Source organism: Bos mutus, chromosome 23 (assembly GCF_027580195.1).
Source record: "Bos mutus isolate GX-2022 chromosome 23, NWIPB_WYAK_1.1, whole genome shotgun sequence".
Classification (NCBI taxonomy): domain Eukaryota; kingdom Metazoa; phylum Chordata; class Mammalia; order Artiodactyla; family Bovidae; genus Bos; species Bos mutus.
The window spans coordinates 6,219,953-6,240,090 of NC_091639.1; the positions used below are offsets into that span (position 1 = coordinate 6,219,953).

The following is a 20,138-nucleotide window of genomic DNA, read 5'->3' on the forward strand; positions in this document are numbered from 1 at the left end:
AGGAACACAGTTCTTATCCTGTGTGTTTCTAAGTGTGTGTGATTCCCTGTGTGTATGCATTCATTATAAGAAGTGGGCAGCTTCTTCTCAATGTATCTTACATATTTCCATTGTATGTGTGTGCTTAATTCCTTAGTCGTATCGGGGTCTTGCGACCCTATGGACTGTAGCACACCAGGCTCCTCTGATCATAGGATTCTCCAGGCAAAAATACTGGAGTGGATTGCCATTTCCTTTTCCGGGGGATCTTCCCAACCCAGAGATCCAACTCGCCTTTCCGCAGGCAGCTTCTTTACCTGGTGAGCCATTTCCATTGTATAGGCAACCATTAATGAAAACTATTCTAACAGACAACAAGAATATTCATCTTCATTAATTGCATATAATTAGTTCCCAGATAATGCAGCACTCAAGAAGCAGACACTTCAGCTGTCATGCTTTCCCATCTCTCTGTTTGATCGGGTCCATCTCTCTGTGTACATACACTCCATCGTCTCCACGATGCACAACCGACCTAACTCTCCATCTCTGCCTGGCATCCTGCTACTGTCATGAACTTCAACAGCCCCCTTTAAAGTGGTAGTTTCTTTAATAAAATAATTACAATGTAAATTAGTCTTCAACAAATAGTACGGCACACTTTGGAATTAAATTCCTAAGTATGGAAGTTTTGCTTCTCAATATGGTTAAAACTATTATATAAGTTGAACCATAGCCATTCAGTCTATGTACCTAGAAATATCATTTCTTCTGTTGCTAATGAAGGTCCTACGGCACAAATTTATTAAAGGTATACGTTTGCATGGGATAATAATTGGGTCGATAATATTAAATTCATAGGCTCATTATTTAATTGCAAGGGCAGATTATGAATACAGCTTCTAAAATGTATTTTAATGAAAAACACTACATCCTGACCTAATCATATCAACCTTATGCTATCTAATTAAGGATGCAAAAAATCATTAGAGTTGCAAAATATTAGTTCCAGCTCCACCAGGCTGGGAGCTGCCCCTTCATGAATATATATATATTTTTTTTACTCCATGATAAATAGTTAATGAGGTAAAAATGACAAAATTTGCATGTAGGCAAATTAGTTTAATAGAATGATGTCTTTTCTGACTACTGAAAGTGACCTTTTCCTTCTCAAAAAAAAAATGGCTAAAATACTTTGAAATTATCATCTGGCTGTCTTTGCACAATTGACAAATTATATGTATGAACAACATAAAAATTATAAAGTGCAATAATCCTAAATTCTCATCATACTTTAAATGTGGTCTCTGCTTTTGCATTTATCAATTTAATAAAAGGAAATTAACCATATTATAAAGTGTCCGTTTATGTGGCAATTTTTAATCCAGAGCATAAAAATGAGAAGCACGTGCTTAATAGCTAACATGATGGCAAAGACTCTAGATCAAATTTTTAAAGCACAAGAATTCTAGACTACTTACATGAAACACTTTTATATTAAAATGTCCATTCCACTCTTAATTTAGCATTTTAGACTATAGATGATTGCTCTCAATTAAACTGGTATAACATCTTGAAATTAGTATATCAATTATTCAACAGCTACCTTGCTTCTCCATTGAAATAAACTAAGCAAGCAAACATATCGCAGGTTAAGAACAATAACACACAAAAATTAGTCATAATGATGAGAAAGGCTTCATGGCACAAATACCAGGTCAGGAAGAGATGAGATAAATAAAATATATATGTCTGTCTATTCAACTTTGTCAATGTTTCTGTGTACCTAGCAAATGTAACCCGCCCCCAACCCCAGAAAATAACAGGTGCTCTACAGATTTTCAAACGATTTGCATAAACATCGCTATGAGTCTCATCACTGATGCATGCTGAGTCTATGTCATGAAAGAGACAGCGGCAATTTAGCTTGATGTCTTAACTTCTCTTAATGGCCCAACAGAATCTAAGCCAAAATAGTTTACTTAAGATACACATGTCTTTGATTAAAGTGTTTACTGTTGTTACATGTAATCAAATTGTCTCTTCTCTGGTCCATTTGAATGTGCGTGCAGTCAGCATGATGGACTCAAACCTCCAGTGACACTCTTCCTGAGTTCTACTCTTGTCCATGATGTGTCAGCTAAGACATTTAACAAAGAAAGGCATAAATATTAATTTTAAAGAATTAAAGAATTTTTCCATATCCTTTAATTTCCCTTCCAGCACCTAAACATTTGTTTATTTCCCCTTCCCTTCCTCACTCCCCTCTTCTTTTCCTTCTTTTTCTTCTTCCCATCTTTGCCCAACTCTCCCTCTTTAATTCTATTTCTCTTTTTTAACTAAAATAAAAATAATAAGTAATAAAATAACTTTCTGTTTTCCTCTGAAATCTCTTGTTCAACTGAAATCGTTTTGATCCTCAACATTAGATGGCTTCCAAATTTCTAAACTTCCATATTGTGAAACCGAATGATGAAATAAAATGAACTCTACCTACCCCAGACACTTTGAAATTATACTAGAGAGAAAGTACACTTCACTTAATTTTTTGGATCTTTTCAGCCACTTGGGCCTTTTAAAAAGCACACTGTGAGTCAAGGATTTAAAGAAGAAACCAAAATGTATATGTGGTAAAGTAAAAATGAATATATGGTAAAGTCAATGACAGTGGTCTCAAAATGTCTGCTGTAATGTTAAACTAATTATTAAATTAACAGAATTCAAGACATATGGAGTATATTATTAGTAAACCCATGTGGAATTTTTTTTTAAAAGCAAATGTTCAGGTTTCTATCAAGTAGAGAACAGAATGGGGTAATTTTATATTTATTATATGGGGAGACTAAATATGTTTAGTCTGCCTGCAATGCGGGAGACCTGGGTTCGATCCCTGGGTCGGGAAGATCCCCTGGAGAAGGAAATGGCAATCCACTCCAGTATTCTTGCCTGGAGAATCCCATGGATGGAGGAGCCTGGTGGACTACAGTCCATGGGGTCACAAGGAGTCGAACACGACTGAGCGAATGACTTAACTTAAATATGTTTAATAATTCAGTGGTTCATGCACACTTTCTTTTATGTATTGAACAAATAGACAATAAAAATGTACTATATTCTGCAGAACCTGTTAGAGATTGAGGAGAGAAAGTTGAAGAAAATATCACTTTACTACACAAGAAGATTTTAGTCTAAAGAGAAAGAGGGACACATGGAAAGTTAATTCTTAGATGCTGGAAGGATCAAGTAAAACAGGTAATTTTAGCAAAAAGGAGTTGGTCCCCCCTGGCAGGCTCCACAAAGAAAACACTTAAACTGAGTCCAAGAGAATAATTACTTTGCCAAGTGGTACTTGAGTAGTTGTATGCCAGGCTGGATGAAGCACAGGCTAGAATCAAGATTGCTGGGAGAAATATCAGTAACCTCAGACATGCAGATGACACCATCTTTATGGCAGAAAGCGAAGATGAACCAAAGAACCTCTTGATGAAAGGGAAAGAGGAAAGTAAAAAAGTGGCCTTAAAACTCAACACTCAAAAAATTAAGATCATGGCATCCGGTCCCATCATCAGTTCAGTTGCTCAGTCAGGCCCGACTCTTTGCAACTTCATGGACTGCAGCAGGCCAGGCTTCCCCATCCATCACCAACTCCCAGAGCTTCCTCAAACTCATGTTCATCATGTTGGTGATGCCATCCAACCATCTTATCCTCTGTTGCCTGCTTCTCCTCCTGCCTTCAATCTTTCCCAGCATCAGGGTCTTTTCTAATGAGTCAGCTCCTCACATCAGGTGGCCAGAGTATTGGACTTCAGCTTCAGCATCAGTCCTTCCAATGAATATCCAGGACTGATTTCCTTTAGGATGGATTGGTTGGATCTCCTTGCAGTCCAAGGGACTCTCAGGAGTCTTCTCCAACACCACAGTTCAAAAGCATCAATTCTTCAGCGCTCAGCTTTATAGTCCAACTCTCACATCTATACATGACCACTGGAAAAACCATAGCTTTGACTAGCTGGACCTTTGTTGGAAAAGTATCGTCTCTGCTTTTTAATATGCAGTCTAGGTTGCTCATAGCTTTTCTTCCAAGGGGCAAGGCATCTTTTAATATCATGGCTGCAATCACCATCTGCAGTGACTCTGGAGCCCAAGAAAATAAAGTCTATCACTGTTTCCATTGTTTCCCCATCCATTCGCCATGAAGTGATGGGACCAGATGCTATGATCTTAGTTTTTTGAATGTTGAGTTTTAAGCCAGCTTTTTCACTCTCCTCTTTCATCATCAAGAGGTTTTTAGTTCTTCTTCACTATCTGCCATAAAGGTGATATCATCTCTGTATCTGAGGTTATTGATATTTCTTCCATCAATCTTAATTCCAGCTTGTGCTTTATCCAGCCTGGCATTTCGCATGATGTACTCTGCGTATAATTGTTAAATAAGCAGTCCCATTATGTCATGGAAAATAGATGGGAAAACAATGAAAACAGTGACAGACTTTATTTTGGGGGGATCCAAAATCACTGCAGATGGTGACTACAGCCATGAAATTAAAAGACACTTGCTCCTCAGAAGAAAAACTATGACCACCCTAGACAACATATTAAAAAGCAGAGACATTACTTTGGCAACAAAGGTCTGTCTAGTCAAAGCTATTATTTTTCTAGTAGTCATGTATGGATATGAGAGTTGGACTATAGAGAAGGCTGAGCACAGAAGAATTGATGCTTTTGAACTGTGGTGCTGGAGAAGATTCTTGAGAGTCACTTGGACTGCAAGGAGATCCAACAGTCTACCCTAAAGGAAATCAGTCCTGGATGTTCATTGGAAGGGCTGATGCTGAAGCTGAAGCTCCAATACTTCGACCACCTGATGTGGAGAACTGATTCACTGGAAAATACACCAGTACAGAGCCCTAGGAGACACTGACATTAACCAGAAGAGGCTGGTGGAGCCAGTGAAAACGCAAGGAGATTAGTACTAAAAGAAGGAAGTTAATCTAGGGAACTGGCTAACAAAGGCATCACAGCAAAAAGGCAGAAATACTATTCCCCTCCTCCTGTTCACTCAAAGTCACGTGAAAGCTGATGATCATGTCATGTGTGGAAACTCATTCTTTTTTATTCTTCACAATCCTTGTGTCATTTTGCCCAATATATAAACAGCAGTTGTGAACAAATATTCTTATAAGAAAATTAGAGTGCTGGACAATATGGACCACATGGTTGTCTCTCCTCAATTCAACTAATTAAAAAAAATCATCAATATACAATGGAGTGGCAGGATTTGTACAGTGGTGGCAATCATATACAATAGTCAATGGTTTCGAGAACAATGACAGAAAATTTAACAACTTGCTGGTATGCTAAGAGAATGAGTGTCTTTTGTGCAATGAAAATGCAAATCTACTTCAAGCCAACTCACCTTCCTTCTCTCACCATTGAGTCCTCTCCACTGCTCAGATCTTTTTATGATATAGCTTAGCTCCTGATTGGAAATCTCCAAATCATATGGTATAAAAAACTTGCTTTCTTCACTGTGGATGCGCTGAAATGTGTCTAATATCCAAGAATCATTGTGCAATCTAAAAAAAAAATCATTTATCTGTTTTTTTCCCCAAATAATTGTTTGCTTTTTCCCAAAAAATGTTAAATAATTTTTTTCTTTTATAAATTTGTATGTATTTAATTCACTAGTCCCCCTTCTTTTTCAGAAATTATTTGTTTGTGATTTAATAATTTTCTCTGCTAAATATCATAATCCCACAACAATTTGGGGTTTTATAGTTGTCTCTAGAAGTTTACAATGTCTAAGTTATAGACTGTTGAAAAATGAGAAATATTTAGTCACTAATTTGTATATGAGTGCCTAAATTAGTTCAAATCTGAGGGATTTGCCAAAGGAAATTTAAGCTGGGACTTACCTTTCCTCAGTAAGTTGGTTTTAGAGCCATGTCACCAGCTCAGTTAGCACAGAGATTTTGCTTTACGGTATGAATCCATAAATGGACAAATCTGGTGAAACGTCTAACCTGTTGAACTACTCATTTAATCCGTTCCCATTTTAAAAACCAACTCCAAGTATTCATTTAGAAAAGCACATTTCTCTTGTGATGTTGATAAAGTGACCGCATTAATATTTCATTGGTAACATTTAGCTGAATTATAAACATTAATTAAGCCAATACTTATAAAAGTTTTCCACAAATTACTTCTAAGTTCAGAGAAGAGAAAATGTGTATTCTATCCCTAATTTACCAACATATTTGTTTTAATATAATGTTTGTTTTTGTAAAAGTATAAGTAAAATTTAGGAATTCCCTGGCAGTCCAGTTGTTAGGACGCTTTGCTTCCACTACAGGGGGTATGAGTTCAATCCCTGGTCGGGGAGCTAAGATCTTGCATGTCACATAGTGTGGCAAAAATTTGGGGGAAATATCATATTTAACCTGTGACTTAGCAGACACTTGGTACACCATGCTTCATGGAACCAGTTTAAGGACAAAACTGTACCACTAACATTCTGTAGGCCAGATCAAGAACCCCATTGTTAATAAACTACCCATAAGAGAAGTAAGTTTATACAAGATGCCAAGATATAAATTGGACTATCAAGCTAGTTAAGGATCACATGGAAATTGTTTCTACACAAACTGGAGAATTTTAAATATTTTCTTTCAATGGTTAGAAAATTATCTTGTGCTCTAAATGCACTTGATAATAAAATTTAAACATATTGCTTTCCTATTATAATGGTTATAATACATACATTGTGTTATTTAGCCTTACTTTAATCCTGTTATTTACATATTAACATATTAAAATCAAAAAAGTTAGTCTGTTTTTAAGTAGCAGAGACAGAAATTAAATTCAGCACTAACTCCAGAGTTCATTATATTCCATCATCTGACTCCTCAGTAAAAATAACTGCATCTATCTTGATTGTTTCCAAATAGCATAATAGATGTTTTGACTCTTCCTGTCAAATATGATACCTGTGTTTTCCCACCTCCCCAACTATTTTTCATTCATCACAGAGTGGAAATACAGTCAGCCTTCTGTATCTGCAGACTCTACATCTACATATTCAACAAATCAGGGATTGGAAAAAATTTGAAAAAAATTCCAGAAAATTCCCAAAAGCAAAACTTGAATTTGTAGTACACAAGTAACGACTTTTGTAGCATTTACATAGTATTAGGTATTATAAATAATCTAGAGATAATTCCAAGCACATTTGACCCTTGAGCAACATGGGTTTGAATTGTTCAGATCTGCTTACACAGGGATCTTTTTCAATGCGTTTTCAGTCATCCTTCCGATCTTTTTGCATCCATGACTTCAGCCTGTGATGTATCACAAAGGCAATACACACTCTGTATTCTGTAGTTCGTTGAACCCTGGGAGGTGGAATCCCAGGATATGGAGGGCTGACTATAGGGCTTGAGCATCTTTTTTTGTTTGTTTTGTTTGGGGATTTTTTGGGTTTTTTTTTAACTTTGGCCATATAGTGGCATGTGGTATCTTAGCTCCTCAAACAGGGATCAAACCCATGCTCTCTGAACTGGAAGCATAGAGTCTTAACCACTAGATGAACAGGGAAGTCTGGGACTTGAACATCTTATCCACAGGTGTTCTGGAACCAGTCCTCCATGGATACTGAGAAATGACTGTAAAAGCAAAACTCCCCCCTGGCATCTCTGATGGTCCATATGGCTTGGTGCCATCTTGAAACGCAACTGCTGTTCTTCCCATGCTTGGAGATTCTAGGTCGGCCATTTGAATGATTTGCTAGTTGTCTTGTTAAACAAGAACTAGTCTTTACCATTCTCTTAAGCTTGTTTAATGTAACATTCATCTTTTTCTTTTAATGGTGGTAAGATTTAATGCAGTTAAATTACTGTCAATTTGCTGCTATAAACATTTTCTATATGAAGATTTTAAGTGCAGGATTATCAACAATGCAATTAACTTTGAATTAATTAGGAATCACAGTCCTATTCCTGCTGGCTTCTGTTCCTTTTGCCCAGGAAATGACTGTCTCCTTTTTATATCTCCTTCATTCTGTGTGAAAGAATGATTATAAAAAACATCCAAGCCAGGATCTACAGGATGGTATACAAATGCTTTAACAGAGAACAGGATGACGCACTGGAATATGGAAAGCTGTTGTTGATGTTGTTCAGTCGCCCAGTCACGTCTGACTCTTTGCAACCCCATGGACCGCAGCACACCAGGCCTTCCCGTTCCTTTACCACCTCCCGAAGTTTGCCAAGGTCCATGTCATTGCAACGGTGATACCACCCAGCCATCTCGTCCTCTGATGCCCTCTTCTCTTTCTGCCCTCAATCTTTCCCAGCATCAGGGACTTTTCCTATGAGTCAGCTGTTTGTGGCAGGTGACCAAAATACTGGAACCTCGGCTTCCACGTGGAAACTATGTGAAGTTTGTGTGTTAGTCGCTCAATCGTATCCAACTCTTTGTGACCCCATGTACTGAAGGCCGCCAGGCTCCTCTGTCCATGGAATTCTCCAGATGAGAATACTGGAGTGGGTTGCCATTTTCTTCTCCAGGGGATCTTCCTGACCCAAATATCAAACCCAGGTCTCTTGCATTGCAGGTGGGTTCTTTACAATATGAGCCACCAGGGAAGCCCCTGGTTTAATCACATTTAATTAAAAAAATTTTTTTGCCACTTTGAGTGTCATTTCCCAGTGAAAACTTCACTATGAGTTAATAATGAATCAACTTACCAACCTTTATTAGTTTTGAAAAGCATATTTCTCAGCTCTATGGACTTCCCTGGTGGCTCAGATGGTAAAGAATCTGCCTGCAATGCAGGAGACCTGGGTTTGATTTTTTGGGGGTTTGTTTTTAATATCATAAAAATTTATAATATTGAGAGTCCCTTGGACTGCAAGGAGATCCAACCAGTCCATTCTGAAGGAGATCAGCCCTGGGATTTCTTTGGAAGGACTGATGCTGAAGCTGAAACTCCAGTACTTTGGCCACCTCATGCGAAGAGTTGACTCATTGGAAAAGACTCTGATGCTGGGAGGGATTGGGGGCAGGAGGAGAAGGGGAAGACAGAGGATGAGATGGCTGGATGGCATCATCAACTCGATGGACGTGAGCCTGAGTGAACTCCGGGAGTTGGTGAAGGACAGGGAGGCCTGGCGTGCTGCGATTCATGGGGTCGCAGAGTCGGACACGACTGAGCGACTAATCTGATCTGATCTGATTGAAATATACATCATTACATGATGATGGTTGAAATTTTTAATTTTTTTAGCAATATAACTGTTCAGTATGCCTAAAAATTTTACATTTTAAAATTATTTCTTCAAAAGGTAATTAAAGTAGAAACTACATTCTACCTGTTCATAAAGCCTTAGGCATTATTGTTTATAGAAGCAGGTCACATATTATGCCAGAGGTTCTGGTGATGGACAATGAGACAAAGTAATTTACGAAGTCCTCTGCCCTGTGTCCTACCTTTGCAGCAATTCACTGTTGGTGAGTGGCAGAAGCTATTATGTTCAGTTCACATCCGAATGTGGGTCATTCATAGAAACCTAGCATGTGACATTTCTTTTAAAGCTAAAAAGGACACGTGTGAACATTTAGTTAACATAGTATTTTAAGGGTCATGAAAAGGATGGAATCTATAACTTTAAATAACTCTAATTCAAAAAACATGTATAAAAATGAAGAAGAATCAAATACGATTGCTTATTTCTAACTCCAGAACTTACAAAGGAGTTTAGCAGCATGGATCTATACATGTGGTAGTCAACGTGCTTGTGATATAAGTTGGAAAAGTACCTTATCTACTGGCATAAGTACTTTAGACTGTGGCGGGTTCAGATCCGTACAGACATCATGTAAACAGTCAAGCTTCTTATAGAGTGACAAGCACGTGCTTGCCAAAATTCATTCATTCATTTTTTAAATATTTAAATTTTTTTTTCTAAAATCCACATATTCTTTAGCAGAATTGTTGAACACTTTAGATGAGGTGTATGACACTGATGAGGAGGTTAGATAGCATCACTGAGTCAAAGCACAGGAATCTGAGCAAACTCCAGGATATAGTGGGCAGAGGAGACTGGTGTGCTGCAGTCCACGGGGTCACAAAGTCAGACACAACCTAGCAACTGAACAACAAGTGGCACTGAAGCGTTGATATGTATGGAGAAAGTTTTTATTGTCTTTCCGGAAACCCCTCAGTAGTCACCATTCTGTTTGCTGTTTTTGCTGATTAGCCAGCAAGTTGCGTCCAACTTTTTGCGACCCCATGGACTGTAGCCTGCCAGGCTCCTCTGCCCATGGGATTCCCCAGGCAAAAGTACTGGAGTAGGTGGCATTTCTTTCTCCATAGGATCTTCCTGACCTAGGGACTGAACCCGGGTCTCCCAAATTGCAGGCGGATTCTTTACCACCGAGCTACCAGGGAAGCTCACCATCCTGTTAATAGTAATTAAAATCCAGATGGCTTTGGTACGAAATTGCACTAAATAGAGAAAGGGGAAATACAAGGAAAGGATAAAGAAGAAAAATAAAACAAAGAAGATAAAGTAATTTTATTAAAAGGAAAAAGAAGTTCAGAAAAGAAAAATGTGCACACAATTGAAAATAGTCAAGACTGACTGACTCCCTCCCCGCAAATCCGCATTTCCAGAGGCTGTCCTACCATGGGTTTTGAGTTGTTAAGTGAATATTTTTCAACGTGTATGTAGGTTCATGTCTGTAAGTGGACAATCATCTTCCTCATTCATTCCTTGATCATGCATTTAATCGGTCAGCAAATATCCACATATCCCTATCAAAAGCCGGGAGAAGGAAATGGCAACCCACTCCAGTGTTCTTGCCTGGAGAATCCCAGGGACAGAGGAGCTTGGCGGGCTGCTGTCTATGGGGTCGCACAGAGTCGGATACGACTGAAGCGACTTAACAGCAGCAGCGGCAGCTATCAAATGCCAAGAACCTACAACTAGGAAGAGAGGGCATAGGGAAGATTCCTAGAAAGGGATGGATGAAAAGGAGCCCTCATGACAGAGCAACGGGGAGACACAGAGCATTAAGGGCATATATGTGGGGAAGGCATGGCCCCGGTCAAGAGACCTTATATATGCAAAAACAATAGGAAGCCATTAGGGCAACAGCAACAGATGATAAAGCATCTGCCTGCCAATGCAGGAGACCCAGGTTCAATCCCTGGGTCAGGAAGATCCCCTGGAGAAGGAAATGGCAACCCACTCCAGTATTCTTGCCTATAGAATTCCATGGACAAAGGAGTCATATATATGACTATATATATATAGTCAAAAATTATCTGGCTACAGTGAGACCAGACTAACAATTTAAGAGAGATGAAATTATTTAGTTATATATTAATTAGATAGTATTCAGAACTTTTCCCTCCACATGGCAAATACTAGTTTGCTTTAATAAGGAAAATTGTAAAGAAGATTGATTCAGAAGTGGAAAATCTTTGATTATCTTATACATATTCCCTAGACAATGAATATGCTCATAATACTCTCATCAAAATCCGTCTTTAAATTATTTCAATCCAAATTAATTTTACTAAGTAATAAATGACAGCAGCTAAACTTATAAGGCTATTTGGGACTATTAAGACAATGATTAAGAAGACATCAGCACCCCAAAAACTAATTAACTCAAGTACCAGTCTTTGAGATTTGTGTACCACTTCCAGGAATATTAAAGCTTAAACAAACCTAACTGACATTTAAAGTGTGGTTTCTCATTCTCTGCATATTATTAAAAAAAGATGCATGCAGCCTATAGATCTTTTGGATTATTCAGATAAAGAATTTAGAGTTATAAGATTTGTATAAAATCAAGAGAAGCTTTACTTGAAAGGGTTATGAGGAATGCTGCAGAGCCAAATAAGCAGTAAACACTCTGAGGGATACAGGTGGTCTTCAAAGTTTCTCCTTGAGTCAATGCCTATAGATGGCCATCTATAAAAGTTTGGTAAACAGGTAAAATTTTGAAAAGAAACTCTAGAAAAGAGAAACTCTATTATATCTGAAACATAAGCTGGTGAATTAAAATTACTTAAAAGAAAAGCCCATAAGATAAAATGGCAAAACAGTTAATATTTAAAGATAGTGCAAACAAAGAACAGACCAGAAAAATTTTTAAAAACAATGCTGCATTTAGATCTTGACACTAGCCACAGCAAATGAATTCTACATGGCTTATGATTAGGATTTCATTGAAAATAAGGTCCAAATAAAAATAGAAGCAAACACTTGTAAAATCTCTAATGGGGATATATTTTTTGATTAAGAGCTATTTAAATAAGTCATAAGAATGATCAAAGACTTGACTGTATATAAATTATGAATATTTATGTTTTAAAAATTAAAAATTCATTTAAAAGGTAATTATCAAATGGGGAAAATATCTGTTAAAGTATGACACAAGAGTTAATACTGCTATTATGTATTAAACTCACGTGACTTAGTAATAAAAACTTAGAAAAAAAGGGAAAAGGACACTTAAAAGGCATTTCAGAAAAGAGAAAATAAAAATGGGTCATAAACATATTGAGAATATTTAGTAACTGGAAAATGCATGCATGTTTAGAAAAGGATGAGATTCTGCTTCTTCTGTGAGATTACAGAAGGTTAATGCATGATATGAACATGATTTGGTGTTTCCCCACGCACAGTTGTGAAAGCATAAATCTATACAACTTCTCTAGAAAACAATTTCAAATTAGTTACAGGATGTCTTAGAAACATCAGCTCTGAACCAAAATAGCTAGGACTCTACTCAAACAGTAATTGAAAATGAGGGCAAGATCTTGAGTCTTAAGATGTTCACCAGAATTATTTATAGGATGCACAAAAATGAAAAATAATTCTATCATCCAGGAATAAAGTAGTATTTAAATATTTTATACTGCATATATGCTATAAAATATTGTATAGGCATTACATGCTCATGAAGTAAAGAATATGAAAATATCATATAACATTAAGTTTAAATCAATATATATATAAGAAAAATTATCATGTGGGATCATTTACATATAGAATCTAAAAAAATGATACAAATAAAAAATTATTTACAAAACAGAAAGAGACTCACAGACACAAAAAACTAACTTATGGTTACCAAAACAGAGAGCGGGAGGTGTATGGAGAAGATAAATTGGAAATTTGGGATTAACAGATACACACAACTATATACAAAATAGATAAAAAAGAAAAAAACAAGGGCCTACTGTATAGCCCAGGAACTATACTCAATATATTGTAATAATGTATAATGGAAAATAATCTGAAAAATAATATGTATATATATATGTATAACTGAATCTTCTTGTTATACACTTGAAATTAACACAACATTGTAAATTAGCTATACTGCAATTTAAAAGAAACCAAAACAAATGAAAAATTGACATATAAAGTTATCCTAAGTATAATTTCAACTTTGTAAAAATAAACATACACAGGAAAAGATGGAAATGAATTTGTCAAAAGATTAATAATGTTAGTACTTAACAAATTACTAGTGTTTTTAAGTTACTTTTTTAATTCTTTTCTATAGTTTCAATTTCATAACTATACGACATATATGCTACCTATAATAACAAAAATCATTAAAAAGATCGATACTTCTATTACAACTACAAAATCCAAAGTAATTACACCCAGTTCAAGACCCTCCTTGCACAGAGGCAAAGAACCAGCATCCCAGTCAATCTTCTCCTAGAGCTCCAGAAACTGAGGATTTTTCTAGTAGAAAACCTTCAGCAAGAAATCACTCAGGCTTTTGGTGACATGAGATCCAGTCAGCCCAACTCCATAAGGTCCAAGCTGAAGCTTACATAGCCAGTCCCCATACTGGGGAACTTCTGGTGCCCAGAGCTAGACCAAATGCCCTCTCAGCAGCCTGCACCACAGCCCTGAGCTCCTTTGCACGTCTTTGATGCCAACTGGGTTATCACAGTTGACAGCATTGATCCAAAAACTCAGAAGAGTTAGAAGTATTGCTTTAACATCTGCGTTAGGAATGCACACTCCAGTCAACATGCACAGATCCATATTGGCATTATTCCCTGAGATGAGTTTCCTGAGTTTGGAGTCTCTTTGCCTACATCCTTGTTTTTCTTCTAGCTAAATTATATGAAGACTTCAAAAATCACTCAAATGTTCTATTTCAACTGAAGTGTTTGACTACTGTCCTTGCCATGTCCAGACTTGGGCAGGTTCCTTTCCTCCATGTTCCCAGAGACTCCTGTGTTGACCTCTTCCTGCTGCTGCTGCTGCTGCTGCTAAGTCGCTTCAGTCGTGTCCGACTTTGTGCCATCCCATAGACGGCAGCCCACCAGGCTCCCCGTCCCTGGGATTCTCCAGGCAAGAACACTGGAGTGGGTTGCCATTTCCTTCTCCAGTGCATGAAAGTGAAAAGTGAAAGTGAAGTCGCTCAGTCGTGTCCAATTCTTAGCGACCCCATGGACTACAGCCTACCAGGCTCCTGCGTCCATGGGATTTTCCAGGCAAGAGTACTGGAGTGGGGTGCCATTGCCTTCTCTGTGACCTCTTCCTGGCACTTTTTAAAAAATTGTTTAAAACACTTAACATGAAATCTATCCTCTTAGTAATTTTTTAAGTGCATGGTATAGTCTTTTTTGCTAGAGGCACAATATTACCCAGCAGATCTCTAGAACTTAATCATATTGCATAACTGAACCTTTCTATCTATTGAATACCACTTCCTATTTTCCTTTTCCTCGGCCTTTGAAAGCCATCATTCTATTCTGCTTCTGGGACTTGGACTGTTTTAGATATCTCATGTAAGTGGAATCATGCAGTACTTGTCCTCCAATGACTAGCTTATTTCACTTAGTATAACGTCCTCAAAATGCATCATTGCTGTCACATAATACAGGACTCCCTTCTTTAAGGCTGAACGACATTCCATTGTAAGTATCAGTTCAGTTCAGTTCAGTTCAGTTCAGTCGCTCAGTCGTGTCCGACTCTTTGCGACCCCATGAATCCCAGCACACCAGGCCTCCCAGTCCATCACAAACTCCCGGAGTCCGCTCAGACTCAAGTTCATCGAGTCAGTGATGCCATCCAGCCATCTCATCCTCTGGCGTCCCCTTCTCCTCCTGCCCTCAATCCCTCCCAGCATCAGAGTCTTTTCCAGTGAGTCAGCTCTTCACATGAGGTGGCCAAAGTACTGGAGTTTCAGCTTCAGCATCATTCCTTCCAAAGAAATCCCAGGGCTGATCTCCTTCAGAATGGACTGGTTGGATCTCCTTGCAGTCCAAGGGACTCTCAAGAGTCTTCTCCAACACCACAGTTCAAAAGCATCAATTCTTTGGTGCTCAGCCTTCTTCACAGTCCAACTCTCACATCCATACATGACCACAGGAAAAACCATAGCCTTGACTAGACGGACCTTTGTTGGCAAAGTAATGTCTCTGCTTTTGAAATATGCTGTCTAGGTTGGTCATAACTTTCCTTCCAAGGAGTAAGCGTCTTTCCTTTGTTGGCAAAGTAATGTCTCTGCTTTTGAATATGCTATCTAGGTTGGTCATAACTTTCCTTCCAAGGAGTAAGCGTCTTTTAATTTCATGGCTGCAATCACTATCTGCAGTGATTTTGGAGCCTCCAAAAATAAAGTCTGACACTGTTTCCACTGTTTCCCCATCTATTTCCCATGAAGTGATGGGACCAGATGCCATGATCTTCGTTTTCTGAATGTTGAGCTTTAAGCCAACTTTTTCACTCTCCACTTTCACTTTCATCAAGAGGCTTTTTCCTCTTCACTTTCTGCCATAAGGGTGGTGTCATCTGCATATCTGAGGTTATTGATATTTCTCCCGGCAATCTTGATTCCAGCTTGTGTTTCTTCCAGTCCAGCGTTTCTCATGATGTACTCTGCATATAAGTTAAATAAGCAGGGTGACAATATACAGCCTTGACATACTCCTTTTCCTATTTGGAACCAGTCTGTTGTTCCATGTCCAGTTCTAACTGTTGCTTCCTGAGCTGCATACAGATTTCTCAAGAGGCAGGTCAGGTGGTCTGGTATTCCCATCTCTTTCAGAATTTTCCACAGTTTATTGTGATCCACACAGTCAAAGGTTTGGCATAGTCAATAAAGCAGAAATAGATGTTTTTCTGGAACTCTCTTGCTTTTTTGATGATCCAGAGGATGTTGGCAATTTGATCTCTGGGTCTTCTGCCTTTTCTAAAACCAGCTTGAACATCAGGAAGTTCACGGTTCACGTATTGCTGAAGCCTAGCTTGGAGAATTTTGAGCATGACTTTACTAGCATGTGAGATGAGTGCAATTGTGCAGTAGTTTGAGCATTCTTTGGCATTGCCTTTCTTTGGGATTGGAATGAAAACTGACCTTTTCCAGTCCTGTGGCCACTGCTGCATTTTCCAGATTTGCTGGCATATTGAATGAAGCACTTTCACAGCATCATCTTTCAGGATTTGAAATAGCTCAACTGGAATTCCATCACCTCCACTAGCTTTGTTCATAGTGATGCTTTCTAAGGCCCACTGGACTTCACATTCCAGGATGTCTGGCTCTAGGTGGGTGATCACACCATTGTGATTATCTGGGCCGTGAAGATCTTTTTTGTACAGTTCTTCTGTGTATTCTTGCCACCTCTTCTTAATATCTTCTGCTTCTGTTAGGTCCATACCATTTCTGTCCTTTATCGAGCCCATCTTTGCATGAAATGTTCCCTTGGTACCTCTAATTTTCTTGAAGAGATCTCTAGTCTTTCCCATTCTGTTGTTTTCCTCTATTTCTTTGCATTGATCACTGAGGAAGGCTTTCCTATCTCTTCTTGCCATTCTTTGGAACTCTGCATTCAGATGCTTATATTTTTCCTTTTCTCCTTTGCTTTTCACTTCTCTTCTTTTCACAGCTATTTGTAAGGCCTCCCCAGACAGCCATTTTGCTTTTCTGCATTTCTTTTCCATGGGCATAGTCTTGATCCCTGTCTCCTGTACAATGTCACAAACCTCATTCCATAGTTCATCAGGCACTCTGTCTATCAGATCTAGTCCCTTAAATCTATTTCTCACTTCCACTGTATAATCATAAGGGATTTGATTTAGGTCATACCTGAATGGTCTAGTGATTTTCCCTACTTTTTTCAATTTAAGTCTGAATTTGGTAATAAGGAGTTCATGATCTGAGCCACAGTCAGCTCCCGGTCTTGTTTTTGTTGACTATATACAGCTTCTCCATCTTTGGCTGCAAAGAACATAATCAATTTGATTTCAGTGTTGACCGTCTGGTGATGTCCATGTGTAGAGTCTTCTCTTGTGTTGTTGAAAGAGGGTGTTTGCTATGACCAGTGCATTTTCTTGGCAAAACTGTATTAGTTTTTGCCCTGCTTCATTCCGTATTCCAAGGCCAAATTTGCCTGTTACTCCAGGTGTTTCTTGACTTTTTACTTTTGCATTCCAGTCCCCTATAATGAAAAGGACATCTTTTTTCGGTGTTAGTTCTAAAAGGTCTTGTAGGTCTTCATAGAACCATTCAACTTCAGCTTCTTCAGCGTTACTGGTTGGGGCACAGACTTGGATTACTGTGATATTGAATGGTTTTGCCTTGAAATGAACAGAGATCATTCTGTCGTTTTTGAGATTGCATCCAAGTACTGCATTTTGGACTCTTTTGTTGACCATGATGGCTATTCCATTTCTTCTGAGGGATTCCTGCCCTCAGCAGTAGTAGATATAATGGTCATCTGAGTTCAATTCACCCATTCCAGTCCATTTGAGTTTGCTGATTCCTAGAATGTTGACATTCACTCTTGCCATCTCTTGTTTGACCACTTCCAATTTGCCTTGATTCATGGACCTGACATTCCAGGTTCCTATGCAATATTGCTCTTTACAGCATCGGACCTTGCTTCTATCACCAGTCACATCCACAGCTGGGTATTCTTTTTGCTTTGGCTCTATCCCTTGTAAGTATATACCATATTTTTTCCCATTCATCTGCTAATGGACATTTAGCTTGTTTCTACAGCTTAGTTAGGAGTTAGTGTTAGTCACTCAGTCATGTCTGACTCTTTGTGACCCCGTGGATTGTAGCCCACCAGGCTCCTCTGTGCATGGAGTTCTCCAGGCAAGACTACTGGAGTGGGTAGCCATTCCCTTCTCTAGGGATCAAACTTGAGTCTCCTGCATTGCAGGCAGACAATTTACCATCAGAACCATCAGGGAAGCTTGGCTATTGTGAATAGTGCTCCGATGAACATGGGGGTGCTAATTTCTCTTTAAGGTCCTGATTTTAATATTTTTGAATAAATCTCCAGAACTGGAATTGTTGGATTATATTATAAAACCACAGTAGTTATAAAAGTATGGTACTGCATAAACACAGACACACAGAGCAATAGAACGAACTAGAGAGCCCAGAAATAAGTCCATGCATATAGTCAACTGATCTTTAACAAAAATACCAAGAGTACACAATGGGGAAAGGGTGGTCTTTTCAGTAAATGCTGTTGGGAAAACTGGATATCTACATGCAAAAGAGTAAGATTTGGTGTTTATATTAAACCACTCACAAAAATCAACTCAAAATAGATGAAGTACAAATATAAGACTTGAAACTGTAAGATGTATACCAAAAAATGTAGGAGGAGAGTTTCATGGCATCAGCTTTGGAAATAATTTCAAAACTTTTAAAAAGCACAGCAACAAAAGTAAAATTGGACAAGCATGACTGTAACAAAACAAAAAGCTTCTGCCAGCAAAGGAAGCCATGGACAGAGTGAAATCTTCCCAGCACTTTTATACAGCCTTGTATTTGGACATTTCTTGTTTTTCTCCACCCACGTATTTTGCTTGCTAAGTTAACAACCTGTCAAGTCTACCTCTATGATATTCAGGCTCAACGTTGAAAGATGGTTCTTCTTGTGGTGATTTTGTCAGGGGTGGTGAGAGAGGGAAGAAAGTGAGTTGGAAGAGTGAAGAAAAGAGAAATTTAGACAAGTCTTCCAGAAAATTTTCCAGACTGCCATTGTGTATCATGGGATTGCTCCTTGTTTCTTCTTGGTCCTTGGTTTGAAGAAACAAGTATAATGATTCACAGTAAAATTAGTTCTTCCTATAAAGGAGAAAACATTCCCCAAAGCTCAAATAATTTCTTGGCTGGTCTTCTACATACAAGAAAGAGATCTCTACCTTAGTGTGGAGACGTGCACCTACCCTCTCTTCTTTATCCATATTCCCACAGCCTCAACATATAACAAGACTGGAGGCTGAACACTCTGAAGAACAGGACTGGAACACCTTACCTGAGACAATACACATATAAAATCAAAGACGAAATGATGAACAGTAGGACATAAAGTAGCACCGTGAGCATCACACCAAGAATTCCAGATTGCATGGTTCTTTCAAACATCCAGTACAGTTTTGCCGCATCAGCGACTGGAGTCTCCTCCCTCTGTGTAAGTCGCTGACAAAAGAAGATACAAATGAAAAAAAAAATAATAATAATAAGGAGAAAACAGTGATCATCAAGTTAGATAATATAAGTATGCAAAAACCATCGGATAGTATAATTTGTTTTTAAATTAAATGTTCAAGGTGCACAAGCTGGTCGTATCTTCAGTTGCAGGAAGGAAAAGGAAAAGACCCGGCTCGCATGGTTGGCTTACCAGGGTTTTCTCATTTTCTCTATAAGCATTTAAATGAGTGTACTCTACATGTAATTCATAAAGTAAAAGCCATGTTTTATTTATGTACTATTAACTTCTGATTTAATGAGCATAAGATATGAAGAAATTAAATACCATGGTAGAAAGATTCTTTTCTTTCTGAAGCAGATTTGAAAGAAATTTAATTTGTGCTGTGTGTAAAATAGATGGCTATTTTAAAAACTTATAAAAAAAAGTTATCAGGCTATTTAATGCAAGCTTGAAAACAAAAGTTTACATTAGGTCAATTTAATAGCATCTTTATTTTAAACAGGGGAAAATATATTCTTATATTCTTATAGAATATATTTGGGTTAGAAATAAATACAAGGCAAAGAGGTCTTTAAAAGTGAATATAAAACTCTGTGTGCCTAAGATGTTGTCATATGACTTCTTTGACCTTTGAGTTTTATAAAACATGAATGTTCTT

The 20,138-nt window shown here is 38.0% G+C and overlaps 1 protein-coding gene across 1 annotated transcript in view; it reads right to left on the bottom strand.

Annotated features, from left to right (window-relative positions):
- Positions 1–425: 425 nt before the first annotated feature.
- Positions 426–20,138, bottom strand: part of LOC102270916 (uncharacterized) — a 302,710-nt gene continuing 282,997 nt past the window's right edge. Inside the window, exons 18-20 of the mRNA XM_070361434.1 lie at positions 19,304–19,467; positions 5,410–5,555; positions 426–586 (exon numbers count right to left, since the gene is read on the bottom strand). Coding sequence (XP_070217535.1) covers positions 426–586; positions 5,410–5,555; positions 19,304–19,467 — 471 coding nt within the window. The remainder of the gene's footprint in view (positions 587–5,409; positions 5,556–19,303; positions 19,468–20,138) is intronic.